Raw genomic sequence first — 19,904 nt, 5'->3', positions numbered from 1 at the left:
GGGAACTTCTGCCATCGGAACTGCGAGCAATTTTTCCGATAATCTACCATCTCTGACGTTGAATGAGGCAACAGAAACGTCGGAAATAATTTCTTTCATCTTCCCCGTTCGTAGAACATTCGATCTGAATTTGATAACGTTATTAAAACTCGACGTAATATCGCGTCATTAAGATGTTAATCTCGCGGATGGCTTCCTTTTTCCACGGAACGTTCTCTTGATACTCCCTTTCGCCGCGTAATTGCCAGAAAGAATGTTTAATAACTGTTATTGTTAAAAAATTGCGACGACGAGGGAAAGGTAGCCATTCACATTATTTAACGTCGTGTAAAATTCAGCGAAACGACGTTCTCTCTTTCGCGACAATTTTTCATCCACGTTTTCAACGCCTGTAATAACTTCCCCTAATTCGCGAAATCGTATTCGAAGTGTAAAGATTATTAACAAACGCCGTTGCACAGCCGGGGGTAGAGCGTGGAATTAAATAGAAACTTGGACGATTTTATGGAAACTTTCATTGGATTAAAAATGAATAAAGAAACTTCGGAATTATTAAAATTTCCGTGCGCGTTTTAATCGCTCGGCCGTTCTATAAATTATTTATGTAATATTCTAGAGTCCGCCGTGTTCGAACCAGTCGGGATCAAACATCGCGAGCACACTTCTACGATGAAAAAGAGTCAAAGAGGACGCCGGCATGATCGATATTATAATATTCCGGGGAATTTTAAAAGACGTGATGTAATCTCCCCTAACAGCTCTGCGGAGACAGGAGACTCATTTTGTTTCTTCTTTTGGAAATTAATTCTATGCTCGTTTCGTTCAATATGGAGAAATATATATATTTTTATATTCACACCGTAACGAGTCAGACTCGTGACCAAGATTTTATAATATAATAAAAGATTTTATAAGAAATAAAATATTATAAGACAGCAGAATATAAATATTATTAGACAGTGGTTATTTTTCATAAATATATAGTTAAGGCTGCTTTTTATTTGTCAATTTCTGGAAAAAAATGAGCCGATCAAATTCGAAATAGAATATTTCGGGAATTTAAAAATACTGTATCGCTTTCGACTTATTGAAGTGGTCAAGAACAAAAACAAATGCATTAGAATTTTCTTACAAATTTAATTTACTAATAAAATTAGTATTCAAATAATTTTTTATAACCTTGCCCCATAATTTTAGTTAAAATTTTCTTATAAAATTAGATTACTAATATATGTAGACCCTGTACCTTGTAATAAATGCAGACAATTTTTATTCTGCATAAAAATCCGCACGACAGACGCATGACTTTTTTGATCGAGTAATTTTTACCAGACGTGGCAGTTCTATCTTTTTCGCAGTCGATGGCGAAAAAGTTCGCGCCTCAAAAGGAGCCTCGTCCCGTGGCCCTGTTAAATTGAATTCCGCGAGTGCACACTTCCGGCTGTTTGAAATACGCGCGTCTGAACGTTCTGCGGCCTATAAACCACCTGGCTAAAAAAAAGTAAAAAAGAGAGACAGAGAACGCGCGATTTATCGACGCACCGATTCGCCCCGTTAATAAAACGTAACTTTAACTGTCCCGGCCGCGTTGGTTTCATTAAAAATTTAAATGGGCCGTGGACAAGCTGAAAATTTACTTATGCATACCCGAGAAACCCGAACGCGGCCGTAAATCACCCCCGCGGTGGCTTTTAGCGTTCGGCAAAAACAAAACTCGACCGGTCGGGTCCGATTCGATGCCGATTAATGGAACTCTCGCGATAACGACCCGCAAGTAACGGGTCGTATAACGCGCGCGAACGTTTTCGCCAGCTCTTAAAGACGTCGCGGACGTCGCGGGGATGCTAATAAAATCCGAGGAGACGTCCGTGTGCGATCTCTTAATCGCCTTTGAAGTCGCGAAACAGATGGCCCGCGCGACTCCTTAATCCCCTATTCGCGCGACCCCGTCATCGACGACTCCATCGGGTCATTTAATTAGGTCTCGTCGCGTTCCGTGTGCTCGTCCGATCTGTTAAGAAATCGACGAGTACACTGCGCATCTTCGTGCAAAATTAAAATTACAAGGAAAGGGAGTCTCATAAAAATTCTTCTCTTAACACAGAGTTTAATTTCAGTAACTGCCTTCGTGGTTGCATTGTTCAATCAAACGCAATTTAGCCTGTTGTAAAATCAGAAAAATGATATTGTCATTAGAAGCGATAATTTCCTTTACAAAAATGGCACGTTCCTTATTTTAGAGAAAACTTTCTTCTTTTTCATTATTTCCTACTTTAACTATTCTCCTTTTCTACGTTCGGCGTGAATCAAAGAATAGTATCTCCTGGCCGATACATGTCCCCGACTAGACCCGTGTTTTTGACATAAATCGAGTAAACACTTCCCCAAATATCAATACGTGATAATTTAAAATTTCAGAATCAATATTTTCAAGATCAAGAAATTTCTTTCGACCTCGAATGGCTGAACAATTTCTTCGGATCGTCTCTAATAGCGCTGCGCGAAGGGACGCACGCGGAACGATAAGAAGAGAAACAATAGATTACACGTTCGAGGGAAGTTCGGCGAAAGTGAAGCCGGCCGGGTCGGGGCGCGCGCTTAAATATTTAAATCGGCTCGAGTCGCGAAGTTGAAACCGCCTCCATCAGTTTCACTGGCGGCTTTAACGTGATTACGAAGTTGCCACAGTTTACTCAGTCGCGCTTGAACAACAGCCAGCGTATAACGCCGGAACAGTATACCGGGTGCGCGACTACACGTGTCAGAAATTTGAAACTGTACCGGAAAATCTGTGGAGAATGTCCAAACCGATGGAACGCGATTTTCCTAAACAGTAGGATCAAACTGGCGCCATTGTTGTTGCTTCGGAGTTATTTCCGTTCTGAATTTGTTGTGAATTTGTTGCTGCAAGCTCTTCCGTGAACAAGGTATAAATGAATATACTCCATTAATTTCAGTTTCATAGATGTCACGATTAATTTCTATAAAATATTTCAAATATTTGACATTTTTGCTTGCAATTTTCCTGAGAAAAAATATCCCAGTCATTTATCCATCCCCAAGCTAACTAACGCATTCTCTAGAATCGTCGGAGCCCCTCTAGAATCGTCTGCATTCCGAGATTACAGTGTTTACTCGATTCGTGTCCAAAACACGGGTCTGGCCAGGGACATGTATCGGACAGGAGGTACTATTCTTTGATCCAAGGCGAACGTAGAAAGGGACAGCTAGAGGCCTCGGTTCACGGCCCCTCACGGGGTATACCCCGCGGCAGTGGGGATAGTTCTGGGGCATTTATCGGCTAGGTATTTGGGACATATATACAGGAAACACTGTATTCCAAAGTTCACGGCTGTTGGCGTTACAGGAACAGTCTGCGCGAGTGAGCATGCGGCGAGGAATTAAGCTTGTTCATTATGGCAACCAGTTGCGAGAGAAAGAGTGAGAGAGAGAGAGAGAGAGAGAGAGAGAGAGTGAGAGCATCGATCCTGGTGCACTTGGCCACGAGTCTCAGGTCACGTAGATACGATGCTCGCTTCCTTTCATTGTCAGGCTCGCTAAAAGAGGGGACCTTGCTCCTTTCGCTCGGTCCGATCTTTCTCTGGTTGTCCTTTCTCCCACCCCCGAATCACGATCCCGAAGACAAACCCGGCGTCATAATCGGCGGGGCACGCGGGCAAAGCGGAACCGGAAGATATAAACCGGAAGCTAGCACAAAGAAAACTCATTCGGACACGCGGCCTATTATTTCTTTTGGTACGGTGATTCGTTTCTCTCTCTCTCTCTCTCTCTCTCCTTTTTGCCGGCACCCTCCCGCGTATTTATCGTCGTGATTTCCTGAAGAGCGAGCCCCGTCTATTGACTCTGTCCGTACAGAGCCGATGCCACTTCAGGGCTCATCCTTGTCGCCGCCCTTTCACCCTTATCGATTCCCGGTCCGGTATCCTTTCAATTAATTGATCGACCGGTTTCTCGTGCTCGCATTATTTTATGCAGGTTCACACATACCAGGGGTTTATAAACATTTTTAAATTTTGTAGAAGGAAGGGAACAGCTCCCAAAGTTTGAATTGAAAAATCTGCTTCAATCAATGATTTCTTCGTCAATAATTTCTGAATGTGTTGTGCGTGTAAGCAGACTCCCCAAGAAATTGTTCTGGGAGCCCTTTTCAAGCCCTTCGACACGAACACTTGTCAATAGAAGTAACACTTGCGCCTGCAACGAACGACCTCGACGCAACGTCGAGGATCTCGCAGATGAAACGCTATTATCTGCAGGTATAAATACAGAGTGGCCATTCGCGGTCGATGTCGTCGATTCAGTTGGAGCCGGGGGGTACAACTTCTAACAGCTGATTCAGCTGGTCTTGTTGGGGGTTGAAACCCAGCGGTTTCCCTCGGCTCGAGGCTCTTTCTGCCGCGGGTAAACGGATTTACTCGCGGTGCGGCTGCGGTTCGAGTGCATCTTGCGATTGCTCCTCGATCCTCGATTCTTTTCTTCGATTCGACCCTGGAGGAGCTCGATGTTAGCCCGGTTGAACCCTCCCATTGTCGATCGGAGCAGTCCGAAGCTTAATACTTCAGGGCTAATGAGTAGAAGTAAAATAACACACCTATCATCTAAAATCTCAATGATGGACACATTTTATCCAAAGAGTGCACTGAACAAAAAGATTTTTGAAAAATGTTGGGAAAGGGTAAAGAAACTAAACACTACGATATCCAGGAAAATGGGGCAACAAAAATTGAGTTTGACCCTCAAGTATACAACTATCTAATTTGCAAATCAATTTTAAAATATGTCGGATTTTTGCTATGCTGTTCAGAGTGGAATTAGTTACCGTAAAAAATTCGCAAACTTTGCCTAGCTTGCGGAAAAAATATTCTTGAAAATATGAAAACGTCCTCTAAAAGTTGAAGAGATGAAAACGCGAAGATCCGCGGGGTTTGCGTAGACAAGCGTGCCCTATTCGAGCCCCGAAATCCCACAAATCAGCGGGTCCAAGTGGCGGGTCGAAACTTTGTGAAAATGACGTCGCCGCTGGCATCAGCGGACAATTAAATTATCGTCGGAGCCGAGTAGATAACGATGCACTCGAGGTACAACATAAACCACGAGTTACGTAGCCTGGATTATATGTATAGGTAACGAGCACATAGGTGTTTTAGTTCACCGCTCGCGATAAGTGTACCTATGTAGCCGGGGATCGGATTATGGGGGTGGTGAAACAGGGGATTCCCATGGGTGGCTCCATCTGATGCGGGGTGCGCCAGGATGCAGTTCAGGTCTCTCTTACGATCGGTAAAATAGGCTGCTGCATCAATTCACGACGGGTAGGGTAGAGTACCTGTGGAAGTTCGGCGGGTAAAGGTTTTTTCAAGATCCCTGCATCAAAATCTTCATTAATTTTTCCCTAAAAACTAAGAAAAGGACTTCACCAGCTAGCCCTGGCTCTAAATAGTGGAAGACAATGCTCAATTGTTTATGAATGCAGATGTTGATATCAGATCTCTTTACCCACCGGTGTAAGCCCAAGGTGTACCCTACGTAGAAGGATCTATTGTTTCTAAATACCATTTGTGTCTGAAGACTTCATCCGCTAGCTGTGGAAGTCTAAATGACAAGAATATTCAATAATTTATAAATGAAAATGTTAAGTTGGGACTCTTCACCCACCTTTCCTCCAGCCTATGGTGTACCCTACATGGAAGGGCCGAGTGTTTCTAAGTAGCAGTTGTATTTTGACATGTACGGTAACGAATCGATCGTTCTGATTGCAGGACGAGGTGCTGACGATATCAGAGAAGGTGGTGGTCCGGGTTCACGACCTCGTCACGTGGCTGTCGCCGGCGTTGGAGTGGTCATGGGGCCGGGAAGTCTCTTACCCGCCGACCCCTACCTCGTCCCCGGAGAGCAGCCCGTTGAGATACGAGATACCGCAGCCCCAGGTGCTCACCGACCCCGGCATCGATTTTTCCGACGTCGATAAGCAGCAGAAGGAGTACGAGACCTACCACAACACCAGGAGGACCGAGTACGGCGTGCAGACCAAGGTGGTCGTCCTCTCGTACCCGAGGTACTGTCGGTACCGGGCCCTGTTGCGAAGGCTCGAAGGGGCCGAACCTGCTTGGCTATGCTCCTCCATCGCTGCAGCCTTGGGAGGATTCGTGGCCACACCGGGCACCAGGGTACTCTTCTGCAGGGACACCTTCGACTATCCGGACCTTGAAACGCACGAGCTGCTCTGCAACCATTTAGGTGAGTTACCTACCGAGTTGGTCTCCCTTTCGCTTAGGTTAACTGGAGACCTTACTACCCAACTGTATTCCTGATATGGAAACAGTTATAGGGTAGCGAAGGTGATAGAGTAATAGGCTGTTAAATCACTCTACCGATGGTTCAAATCCCGGAAGATGAATATTTTTGTCTTTTTACCTACCGCAGTTATCAAAATCGATGACCCAACGACTGTGACCTCTCCTTGCGAGTACCCATTCTTTGGACACTATTCAATCTATAGTTTCAGGATGAAGATTTGTGCAACGAATCTTAAATACTGAAGCTTTAAAAAAAGCTTTACAAATGTAGACATGCTCTAATATAAGATTCAGCACAGAAGGCTGTAGCAGTAAACTGCTGTAACAAATAAACTATTAATCCTTAAGAGGACTTTGATTTTACCGGGTCTTCTAGGAAAGGTCTTCTCTTTAGCACCCCTAAAAGTGCAACAACTTAATTTATTTAACGCTGATTCCTGCGACGTTCGTGAACAGAAGTCACGATTTTTCGTCGTAAAGCAACGATACACTTGAAACTTTCAAAATCCAATATATGATTCATTTCAGCTAATTGTGTAATCGAGGGTAACGCGTTGAATACAAAATTCTGAAATTCAAAGTGAAACTAATTAATCTGAGAACTCATTATAGATCACGATGCAACAGGTTTGAATGAATGTCTTATATATAAATTAATAGGCGTGCTATCATTGTTTAAGGGCCCGGTATTCGTAGATTCGCGATAAGGTAGAGTGACTACATTACCGTCAAAAAATGGTTTTACGTGCCTCAAGATTTCGTCCTCATGTAAGAATATTTTGTCGCTGGTAAAGGGCTCATTCGAAAGAGGAAGGTTCAATCTAATCCGCGCTGGTCAAGAGCTGCCGAGATTATGCAGATATTTGGTAATATAAACGTTAGAAGTAGGCCAAAAATTGACGATGTGCGTGCCGTGGAATCCAAGAATTTTTTTTAATGCCGTTTCCGACGCGTGATGATCAAAGGTTCCGAACGTATGACACGAGAGGGCAAGATCAAAGGGATCCAGGGGCCTAGTTTACCGACAGAAGATAGATCGCGTTATAATCGCAAGTGTCCCGCCAGTGGAGGGCAGTTTAAAAAACAAGAGAACGTGTCGCGGAACGCATGCAAGAAGAACGTTTTTTGTCCGCGACGGTTGATTCTTTGTCGCCGAGCTGTTGTTACCGGCGGCAACTCGACGCGAACACTATAATCCGGTTTAAAACAGACGGAAACAAACCGACGTCTAAGTTTAGATCGGGGAAACGTGTTTCATAGTTTATCGGGTTTCCTCGTCAACTGCGTTTCGTCCGAGACGTTCGTCACGGTAAATTCGGCGTTTCGCGTAAATCTGGAGCGAACGAAATGACAATCGTAATGAGAATTATGGAAAACGAGATTGTATACTTCAAAGTGATCGGTGAGTGGAATTGTCTTTCCGGTTCTGTGGACTTTATGGTTGTTGCATCATGGTCTTGTGCGCGTGGAACGATCGGGAAGGATTGTTGGTCGACGAACAAACGCAAGCTCGTAATTGACAAGTAAACGTGATTTTATAAGTGTTCTAGATTTTTCTATTATTGTATCAGATATTGTGCTTTCTAGTCAATATTTCTTTGATGACGCGGTGCGCGCATGTGGAGGATCATTGTTGATGGCCACGTGGTCGGCACCGCTTCTGTCATGTTGCAGGTTATACATTGTTTCAATTGAATTTGCACCGTCAATAGTACATAGATTTCCTGGATCGATGAAAATTCAGATTTTTCATTCTGGAATTATTGAAACTATGAAGATGCTTCTGTAAACTGCACTTATTCCTTCAGACCTTTTTTTTTTGTAAAATAAATCGTGCAATCCATCGATAAATAAACTACTGATATTTTTAAAAAGCGGTACAAACTAGGCAATTTTACTGCTCGAAAGTTCCAGCGTTAATGTTTATCATTTGTCTGTGTGAAAGCGCTCGAAACGAACGACTAACGATTGACATATGGTTGCGAAATTGATAGTGCAACTGTTCTAATTTTTCTTGGACGGATTGTCTGCAGCGTAATTGTTCCGCCTTCGTTTAGAAGGATTCGTTACAGTGCAGTTGTTCAAATTAATATTTTTTTTTCCTTTAGAAGAATACGTTACGCTGTGTAGTTAGCGTCGTCGTAAAACAGCAACTTCGTGCTACAACGCGTCGTAAACAGGAACGGCCGTTAATAAAAATTACTAGTTTGCAAACTATTGTTACGTCCCGCGATTAATTGACGTCCAGTAATTATTGAATGTTGCTTGCCGTGACAGTATCATTGCGAACGATCGTAATTTCCAACGACGAGGCTTCTTCGTAGAATTTGTGTGATATTCCAGCTTTAAAAGTTTCGCGAGAATGAAAAGTTCACGCTGGCCGTTCTATTGTTTCCTGCAACGAAGTTGGACGTTGACGAGACAAGGCTCTCTACTATTTACGAATATTTTCCACGCAACTTCCAGCCATTAGGGAGAATCATAACAACGCAACGCAACCGAGAATAATACCGCGGCGAATCCGAAACCTTATGAGACTCGAATTATGACAACACACGATATCGATACGATCGTCCGGCTGCTTTGTATCGCACCGGCAAAACAGACAGCGCGTCCCGAATGAATGGCGCGGCCAGAATATTTTTATTTTAGAAATTAGTAAACAAGCAAATGGACAGATAAATCCAGTCTTAATCCAAACCCCCACTTTTATTTCTTCACAATAATGCTTTCTCGCGAACAGACCGAGCATGATTCAGTCATCAGGGCAATGAAACAACTTGCTTTGAAATAGACGAGTCTTCTACAAACTTCTATTTTCAAGGTCCAATTTTTTAAACGCACTAAAACGTTCTTGAGATGAGGATGAAGACGTCTTTGTAAACTGTTGCAAGCAATCTATATATGATTATTATAAAATTAATAGCATTGAACGTAATTACTGCCATTATTTATTACTGTCTAGATTAACCAGGTTATATTGAGAACTTCATTATCCAGTAACTGGTAATTAGAATTGTATGCGTTCACGACAAAAATGAATATTTAAATTCAATCAGAGACAGTGAAAGGATTAACATAATTTAAGAATATCGATATATTATTACAATCCTGTTGAAATTCTTAAAGATAGAATGACAATATAATTCGGCACCCATTTGTTACATGAAAATTTTATTTTGCACAAAGATCGGCAGCCTGGTAGTAATTGTCCTTGGTAACGCCGATCGCTTCTATGAACGAAAATAAATGAAGCCCGTGTGAACGAAAGTTCTGAAAAGACTTTTACAATGAAATAAAATTTTTCAGCGCCAAAATTGAAAGGACGACCTAGGAGGAAGCGTAAAAAGCGTAGCGCATCGCCAGGCGAGTCGAGCAATGAAAGCGAGGCGTCGGTGGCGTCGACGTCGAAGAGCGCGACGTCGACGGGCGTCGGCAGCTTGATTTCGAACGTCGGAAGGCCTCCGTCGTCGGTGGTACGTCGCAGCGAGAGGAACACCAGCGCGGAGGAGAAGAAGTTTGTCCAAGACGTGCAGAATTTCATGAACTCGAGGGGTACGCCTGTCGGAAAGATGCCACTGCTGGGCTACAGGCAGAGTCAGTATCTGTGCTTTCCTACGAACAATTGGTTGCGCCGCTTCTAGATGCGTCTTAGGCAACCGGAAGGCGTCTGGTCGCGGTGATCCAAACTCATCTGTCTTCCCAACAAATAGAGTCCAGATTGATCCATTAAAATTCGCCTGCGCTTAGATTACCATAAGATTGAAAGTTCTGAGGATCTTCCTCTTGAAATAGGTTTTTCATTTGTATGGTTGTTGAAGGCAAAGTCAGTATCTGTGCTTTCCTACGAACGATTGGCTGCGCCGCTTCTAGATGCGTCTTAGGCAACCGGAAGGCGTCTGGTCGCGGTGATCCGAACTCATCTGTCTTCCCAACAAATAGAGTCCAGATTGATCCATTAAAATTCGCCTGCGCTTAGATTACCATAAGATTGAAAGTTCTGAGGATCTTCCTCTTGAAATAGGTTTTTCATTTGTATGGTTGTTGAAGGGTTGACGACACTGCCGGCCGGACCTCTTCCTGTCAGTCATAGAATCATTAATTTGTCCCGAGCTTTGTACTTGAAACAGTGATTGGTACTGTTCGAAGCTGATCTACAGCAGTGTTTCCTTTTGACGAGTCAAGTTCTGTAATCGAAGCTCGCCGACAGCCCCGGACCGGTGTTTCTAACCAGGCTCGTTTCATTTTCAGTCGATCTTTTCCCGTTTTATACGAAAGTTCAAATGCTCGGCGGCTACGACACCGTCAGCGCCGGACGATTGTGGAAGACGATCTACGACGACATCGGGGGCAACACAGGGTCCACCAGTGCCGCCACCATCACTCGTCGACATTACGAAAGGTACGGTCGTCTTCACCATTGCTAACTCCTGCTTGCTCCTTGCATTAATTAACATATTCTTACTATTTTAGAAATTTAGAAATACGTAGATATTTATATTTGGAGAAGCATCGAATCATTTGGATAATTGTGCCGGGTGTGATCGGTTCTCCTGTTTCCAGGTTACTGTTACCTTACGAGAGGTATCAGAGGGGCGAGGAAGCAAAAGTGAGACTGAACCAAGGAAGACGAACCAAGTCTAGCAGCGTCTCCGACGAGTCTGAAGAAATCAAGCAAGAAACCAATGATCCGTACCCTTCGGAAACGCCGCCGCCTGTAGAAACGAGTCTTACCACTACTACTCCCCCGTTACAGCCAATTATAACGACAGCGGTGCGTACCATCCTCGTTTTCTTCCTCCTCGTCCCTTACGTTACCTTGAAACGCTTTTTTTCCATCAATGAACGAATAAATGTAGTAAACGTTCAATTCATTTAGTCAAATACTCCCTGCCAATGGTACATCAATAACAGAAAAATAGAATGTAATTTTCACCTAAAAGAGCTTGACAGGGCTAAAATGTTTTACTGCAACGTATCTCCCTTATGAAATGTCGAAACATCTTGGTCGGAAGTGAATGAACTAAGAGTCGATGTAGTTGAGGAAATATGGGATAGGCCAAGGTTTAGCGGTAGTTGATTGTTGTCCAAGATGAAGAGATCCGTTGTTTGTTCCACAGCCGTTCCTGCCAGGCGAGAAGCCGAAGACGGAGACGGGGAAAACGTCGTCGTTGCGTAGCGTGCGGGTGAAGCCCGAACGGCTGAAGTCGTTAAACACGATGATCGCGAACAGCACGCCGTCTCCTAGCCAGCAAGCCAGCCAACTGCCAAGTCCGCCGCCCTCGTCGAACACGTCGATCTCGACGCCGAGCAGTACACCGTCGACGACGCCGACGAACGTTGCGACGAACGGGAATAGCCAGAGCGTGTTGGAGAGGCAGCTGAACAGCCCGTTGATATCTCAACAGGTCCCACCGTCGTGTTCGCCGCCGGGGCTTCCGGTGACCACGGTGGCAACGAACGCCACCACGGTGGTCACGTTGACGCCTCCGCCGGAGAAGGACATGAAGGAGATCAAGCTAGATCCGAAGCAGACGACCCTGCTGGCCCAGGGCAAAGAGAACATACCTCTGTTCGGGGAGAAGCCGATGTTCGGGGAGAAGGCGATCGTGCCGCCCCGATCGCCGGAAGTGATCGACCTCGAGTCGGAGAGCGACACCAGCAGGGATAAGATCATCATTCCCAGTTTCAAGAAGCGCAAGCTCGAGATCCTTCGCGAGGGAGGTCTCGAGGTCACTGCCGTGGACCTGGATACTCGGCCGAGCGTGATCCAGAGCAACCCGCCAGCACCTGCCACCATGAAGACCGAGGAGAAGCCGCCGACCTCGTACCCGTTGCCGGTCACGCCGAACTCCATTCCGAAGCTGATCTCCGTGACCGTCACGCCGGACATCGGTCATATGCTGTCGTCGCCGCAGGATCACCAACATCCACATCACCAGGCGAGGCTCCAGGTGCCCACCAAGCAATCGCCTGCCCATCACAACAACAACAACAACACCACCACCGTGAACAACAACAACATGGTGAACAGTCGGGTGATCAACCTCGGCACGTCGAACAACGCGGCGTTGTTGCAGCTGTACGCGAATGCCAATGTCCCGCCACCGGCCTCGGCCATCCATCACCAAGCTAACCACCGGTTCGTGCCACCATCGGTCCCCAATGGCAGGATATTCCCGCCAAAGGTGACGCAGTCGAGGTCGATATTCGCGCACAACGAAAAGACGGTTTACGGGGACCCGAAAGATATTCTCATCCCTCCAAAGTATCGGCCCACGCTGCACCGTTTGCAACCGCCGCCGCACCATCATTACCACAACCACCACCATCACAACCACAGCCACAACCACCACCATCATCACCACGGTCCGGTGAACAACAACAACGAGATGGTGGCGCACGGCGGCGTTCTCGACCTGACGCAAAAGTCCTCCGCCGAGAAGCCGGTGTTCCCGCGGCCGAGCCTAGAAATAGTTAAAGTACCTGTAGTGCCGAGGCCTAATCCACTGAACCTGGAGATGAGGAACTCGTCCACGATCAAAGAGAAGCCGACGGACTGCTCGAAACGCGGCCCGCCCGGCGGCGGCGGCGGCGGCGGTTATCCGGGCTACCAGAACGTACTGGACAGCCGAACGATGGCGTCGAACAACCTGGAGATCACGATCGTCAATCCAAAACACAAGAGCAACCACCTGAGCCCGCCGGTGCGGGTGCCAAGTCCACCGAATCGGAACAATACCGTACCAGGACAGAGAAGGCACCAGGCGAACGGGAAATACACGGTGAGGAGCGAACCGGTTTCACCGTACACACCTAGGAAGCCAAGTAGTCACCCCGTGATACCGAACGTACCTAATCTGAACCACTTGAACAGCGGGAACTACCCTAGAATTCAAGCAGCAATGCACCAGCAGATTAGTATAGACAGGAGAAAAAACGTAGAGACTGGAGGTAAGGAGATACATCAGCAGCAGCAACAACAGCAACAGCAGTATCATCAACAGCGTCGTATCAGCGAAGGCGACAAGTCGTTGATCGCTCAGCAGCAGCAGCAGCAGCAACAACAGCAACAACAACAGCAACAGCAACAGCAACAAGAAGCCAGGCAAAACGAAGCTGGGAGGCGGCACAGCGTACCCAGCATACCCTCAGGTTTCGTGCCCCAGGTGCCGCAAAGCAATCCAGCCTTCCTCCCACAACTGCCAACAAACACACCCGGCAAGTTCCTACCAATTTTGGACCCGATGTACTATTCCGCGTTCTACAACGGTCTGTTCCCGCCGCCGATTCCGCCCACGGCCCCCGCGTCCTTTCTGCCGCCGGAGTTCAGCGCGTATTACAAAGAATTACTTGCTTCCTCGCAACCAAGACTGGGGATGGCGGGGCAGCACCAGCCGGCTGCCCCAACGTCTAAGTAGACAATGGGATCTCATACCGTTAGGGTGTCCGATTACAAGTAGCGAACGTCGGTCTCGATTATTTTCGTTCGTTTCATTGCGTTTCTCGCTACGGAAGGCTTCCCGGATGAGCAATTTACTTTCACGCTAGGTTCACTGGGAACTAAAAGTCACTATTTTTCATTACTTCGTGAAATTAACAAGAATGTGGCTATCCAAATTTTTAGCAATTTTTTATCCACATGTATACCCAAAGATATAAATTTGTTGAGTAACTCTTCGTGGACGCATTTTTACAGTTTGAATATATGATGTTAAAAAGATAGGGGTTGCAAGTTCTGATACTCTAAAGTCTTCGATTTTTGGCAATACAGTGTTTTCGACTGTATTATAAGTAAACTACAGATTTATATTACTAGATTTTGTACATTTTTAAAAATTTGTAGTTTAAACACAGAAGAGAAGAAACATCAGATTTAATATTATTCATTTCATTTTTACGTAACTTCCCTTTCTTATCACTGATGAAGACAATTTTTATTTTGCTTGAAGTTCCGCAGTCTACAGCACGGTCATTTTTAGTGGTACTCCTCGTCACCGTATGATTTCTTTCGATGTATTTCATTTTCAATCATTTCTGAAAAATGCAAGACAATTTATATTGCATTCGCTATATTGATTAAATGTTAACCACAAAAGAGTTTTATTTCTATTTTTAAAACAAGATACGCGTCCGGATTCGTATACAGGGTTGTTCACCTAAGGGTAGTCTCTTTCAGTTGGTATAAAAAATATTTTGTAGGCATTTAAATTTTTTGCGCACGAATTTCAGATGTTAAAGAAAATATACACTTGCGGTGAGTAATTAAATTATTAGAGCCACAGAGCGAAAAATATATCTATCGTGTATGTGACGGATAATGTTCCTTACAGTGTTGGTAAACGTATATTTGCAATTTGCAAACGTCAATACTTCCTAAAAATATAAGAATTCAATGTAGCTAGACTTTCAGTTAGAAATTCATCGTTTTAATGTAAATTTGTCTATTCGTGCAAGTGTCTCTAATAATTTGTTCACTCACTATACACTAAAAACGATGTATCTGACTTTGAAAAATGATCTTAACATAAAAATATTGTCTGCTGCGTATTCGTCCATCGATGGCATTCAAAATGCGAACAAAATAATTTTTGTACAACTGAAGGACGTATTTAGGTGGTTAACTTTAGTTGGATCACCCTGTGTATAGCGAGGGTTTAACAGTATGCCTAAATGCAATTCTACAAATCGGGTGTGATGGATAAAAAAAGATGTTCAACACCCACTATTTGAATTGTTTGTTTTTTGTTGTTTAATTATTTTACTTAACCTTGATCGTTCGAATTTTTCTTGTGTATGTAAAAAATGTATACATACAAAAACAGCAGACATCAACCTCTAGATAAAAATGAACAATTATTTCACAGTTTAAAAAGAGAAATTGCATTTACTCTGTTGTGTGGATTAAAAATTGACAACAGAGACGCAACAGAACAAGATACTTCCATCACACTGTGACTAAAAATCAAATTAGACTAAAAAATATGTCATGGTACGACTTTAAAAATTACAGTACATTAATGAGGGTTAAGTACATTTTATGTCCAGATCAAATTCTCAGTGAAAAGTAAAAATACTCGCGTGGAAAAAGATGACGAGCAACAATTACTTCAGTTATTAGAAGATACAGTCCACGAACTTCAACCCTTAATTCTTTCAAACGAATTGCGCTCGTCTGGGAAGCTTCCGTTGCCAGTCTCCCTTCAGTTCTTTCCTTTTCTTCTCGTTTTGTTTCTTCTCTTAAAGACAAAGATCCGTCGGGTTTCCTCGCCTCTGTTTGTTTTGTTCGTTCGAGAATCGGATGTTCGAGCCCCCGATGCAATTTCTTGCGTTCACGTCCGCCGAGCGGAAATCGGCCGTCGATCCGAGGATCCTGTTCGATCCTACACGGGGCGATCGACGATCCAGCGTTCACTGGTCGCGTGGATCACCGTAGACGATTTTATTCCACCGCGACACCTGCTTCTTCGATTGAAATCGGCGCCGATCGTCGAACGCCCCGTTAGCGAAGAGGGTTGAAGACTGTGCATGAGTTCGAGGTGGCGAACGAATAATTCGCAGTGTCGCAGGCGTGTACATGCATATATTATGCAATAAATTAGGTAATAATTTTTTATATATAACAATAATGCAAGATACACTTCGTTGTAAATTTTTTGAGAGAGTGTGAAAGAGAGAGATTGAGAGAGGGGGAGAGAGATCGAGAGGGATGAAGGGAGAAAGAGAACGATGTTTCGGTCTTGTTTTAATTTTTTTTTATATATATACATATATATATATACAGAAAAATATATATATCGAGAGAGTATTCGATATTTAAAAAGGGGGGATTTAATGGAAAGAAAAAATAATTAAAGAAAGAACGTACTAAAAGCACTGTGATAACGATCAAAAAAATGAGAATAAAAGAGGGGGAAGAGACAAAAATGATAATACGCTGCTGCGTTACTCATTGGACGATCGACGATGGCAGTCGACTCTTTTTTCATACACGAGGGATAAAAATGAACTGTGCACATGACACGACTTTTTTACGTTCATTCTCTGTCACAATCTGTGACGCGCGGGTGTGCGCGTGCTCTCGCTACTTCAAACGATCGACAAACGATCACTGATCGAGCGAACGATTCGGACGAACCACTCTTTTTATTCGTGTACCGTTTCTCTTCGATACAGATGTTTCTTATTTTGTTTACTTTCTCCGCGCCCGAGGAAGAAGAAGAAGAAGAAGAAGACAGATTTCTTACAGAGACAATTTTTTGGTTCGACAAATTCGCTTCTCTGTCGCGTGGTAGGGTCGTAATTCCTTCATTTCGAACGTGCGATGTGATAACTAAATAAATAAATGAATAAATAAATATATATATATAAATGAATAAATAAATGATTATATATATATGTATATGTGTATATGCGAGATCTTTAGCCGACGGATCGTCAGAAACGTATAATTGTTTATTGTATAACGATGAAAAAAATCTTATCGTAGTGTGTAAAACGATCGCGAGAACCCTATTCTAATTGTGTAAGTTTATAGACAAATTTTCATTGTATCTCTTCACACTCACTAATACGTACACACACTTATACGAACACACACACGTACATTCTCATGTTCAAGCATATACATCATACAAAACTATACAAAATACATGTACACGAACACACAGACACACGCGAGAACGTATACATACACCGATCTGTGTAGTCAGCTCTAAACAGAAATGATTAAGTGCACGCATCGCGGTGTTTATTAGCAACGAGACGAAACAAACAAGCTGTACATAGTGTATATAATCACGTATCCGTTAAGCTAGATAAAAGAAAAAAGTCCCCATGCATTATATCTTTCAACATTTTACGTAAGAAAAAAAAACGTGTTAAGGTTTAGCAAAACGATAAAAAAAAAAATACAAGTAAACAAGTGTGTACAGGCTGTCCGACATTTTTGTGTGGCCAACGATAGTCGTATCGCTGTATAAATATATTCTTTGCTAGGGTGCAACGTGTAATATTTTGCAGACTACATTTTTTAGAGGAGGTCGTTTTTGTACAATTTAGAATGAAACAGAGGAGTAACAACCGACAAACAACAACACAAAAAAGAAGATCACACACACACAAATATATACAAACACACAGACATACACAATCGTGCGAAAGAAAGACGAAAACACACTGGCAAAATGTGCGCTTTCGTTCTCGTCTACGTGCGATTATTGTATCATCGACAATGGCGACAAAAAAATGAAGAGAGAGAGAGAGAGAGAGAGAGAGAGAGAGAGAGAGAGAGAGAGAGAGACAGCGTGTGTGCGTGTGCGAGAACAATGAACGAGAGTGAAAAAGAGCGAGAGAGAGGAAGTATGATAGAGTGTACGTGTGTGTGAGAGGGAGAGAGACGAAATAGAGAGAAAAAAAAACGGATGTTTGTTTTTCTGTTTTCGGTTAACGAGCACCATCATGATCGACTGATTTCTAGGACATGCGCGCGATCGCTGCCTGGCGATCGAACATCGCGGGCCACCGATATTCTGCAAAATGGAAGGAAAACCGACGACGGTTAATATCCATGTTAAACGTAGACGTATCGATAGAATTTGTTCGTTTTAGGATACTCTCTGATAAAGAAAGATTAAAAGTGAAAAAAAAGTACTAAGTAAAAACTAAATATCAGATAACGTTAAAGCATTCGTAACCCTAAGAGACGTGTGTACGTACAAGAGTGTAATTTAAAGACCCGGTCCACGTGTGTCCGCGGACCGTTTACCTAGGGGAAAAATCAAGATTTCTATATCGATGTCTTTCACGGATAAGTTGTTCATGTTGTGCGACGATTGAGTGTTGTGGCGAGCGTTGTTTGCGACTATTACTGACCGAGCTATTTTCTTTTGGCGCGAGATAGAGAGAGTGAGAGAATGGCGAAGAGAAAAAGACGGAGTAGGTGGGGAGAGAAAAAAAAGATAAAGAAGGTCTTCCGGTGACGCCCGACGCGTTCTGAATTCGAAATCTTTCGTTGATCGTTCGTTCGGTCTGTTCAGAGAAAATAAAAAACACGTTCCTATTTGGTTCGAGACACAACGAATTTTTGCTACCGATATATATATATATTCGATCATTTCCGCGCGATGGTTGTACGTTCTTTCATTTCTTTCGTTCGTTTCCCTCGAAATTTTTCGTCGCGAGGATCATCGGGAATCAACGGAGACCATCGGCTGTTGTGCGTGTATGCGTGACGATCTATAGATCCTCCGAGTTCGTCGTGGTGCGTGTGTACAAAGTGAAATTCGACGGACATTGTACGTTGCTGTTGCGATTCGAGTGAATTCCGCGGGGTTCGTTTTCCCGTTGCTTTTTCAATTCCTGAGACGGGACCGCGAGAAATAAGGGTGCGTTGTTCGGGGGAGGGTACCGGCATAGGGATGGAAACCGTCCCCTTTCTCTTTCTCGAGAAAGGGAGAAGAGACAGAAGGCTTATAGAAGGGCTTGTACGAGAATACGTGCCATAAAACTGCTTAAGGTAGTGACTTCGAGACTAAATGGAAAAGAATGAAAATCGAACGACGACGACGGTCGTTTGTATGTGCTTTTAAAGCGAGCCCTTTATCAATTAGAGAACGAGACTAACAAAGGGGGTAGGCGACGAAGAAATTTCACGGAAGTGCAAAATTCGATGGCCGGAATATTTTTTATGTAATTACACCATTTCTTTTTTCTTGTTTTGTTACCGTGGTTGTTGTTTCATCTCGAATTTATAGAGCGCGCGCCCGCTCGCGGGACAGGCGAAACTGTGTGCGTAAGAGATTAAGATTGCGTGCGTAGAGAATACGTGAAATGGGAAAGAGACAGAGAGAGCGTGTGTGTAAAAGTGTGCGAATGAAAGAAAGTAAAAAAGAGAGAGAGAGAGAGAGAGAGAGAGATAGCGAGAGAAAATTAGAGAACGATTAATATTCAATGAAAAGAAAAAATCTATGTTCGTTTCTTCTTTTGTTTTTCTTTTGCGAGTTTTCTCTTCATTTTTGTATACTTAGCAAGTGACTTTTTAGCGTAACCCCTCGTTTCCCAATTTAATAATAATAATTATTATTATACGATACAAAATATTTTTTATTATATGGGCATTTCAGTTCCTAAATTGGAAATAAAATATCTACCACGAACGATCTCTTTATTGTTCGAGCGGGCGAGCACCGAAGCGTACGACGATTTTGTTCGTCGCTCGGATGCCCGAAAGTCACCGGTAAGTGTATCAAACAATTATTTCGTCTATAAACGGGCAAAATAAAAATCCCTTCGAAAACGCGTCCGGTGAATAAAGTCGTATATACTTCTCGATTTTATGAACTGGCCGGAGAGCTACGAACCCGTAACGCAGCGCGATCGAGAGAAAAGGAAAAAGAGCGACGGCGCGGAATGCGCAGGCATGAGCCGCGAAATATAAAATATTTTTATGGTGGTCATAAACTGCTAACCTGTTTAACCAGTCTAGCAATGGTAGAGACAAGAATGCTCCATCCAGCGAAATCATTTCTCCTGGTAATCCCAATTCCGTGGCACAGTTTTCTGGGAGCTGTATGAGAAATTTCTGCT

The 19,904-nt window shown here is 43.7% G+C and overlaps 1 protein-coding gene across 2 annotated transcripts in view; it reads left to right on the top strand.

Moving 5' to 3' along the window:
- LOC143354412 (uncharacterized) overlaps window positions 1-19,415 on the top strand; it is a 331,754-nt gene extending 312,339 nt beyond the window's left edge. For both annotated transcript variants that reach the window (XM_076788466.1, XM_076788465.1), the window contains 5 exons: window positions 5,781-6,258; window positions 9,627-9,914; window positions 10,569-10,719; window positions 10,881-11,091; window positions 11,438-19,415. In XM_076788466.1, coding sequence (XP_076644581.1) covers window positions 5,781-6,258; window positions 9,627-9,914; window positions 10,569-10,719; window positions 10,881-11,091; window positions 11,438-13,738 — 3,429 coding nt within the window. In that variant the 3' untranslated portion in view covers window positions 13,739-19,415. The remainder of the gene's footprint in view (window positions 1-5,780; window positions 6,259-9,626; window positions 9,915-10,568; window positions 10,720-10,880; window positions 11,092-11,437) is intronic.
- Window positions 19,416-19,904: the final 489 nt, after the last annotated feature.

This window comes from Halictus rubicundus, chromosome 5, assembly GCF_050948215.1.
Source record: "Halictus rubicundus isolate RS-2024b chromosome 5, iyHalRubi1_principal, whole genome shotgun sequence".
Classification (NCBI taxonomy): domain Eukaryota; kingdom Metazoa; phylum Arthropoda; class Insecta; order Hymenoptera; family Halictidae; genus Halictus; species Halictus rubicundus.
Note: the sequence above shows the minus strand (reverse complement) of the source record. Positions and strands in the feature narration are given on the sequence as shown.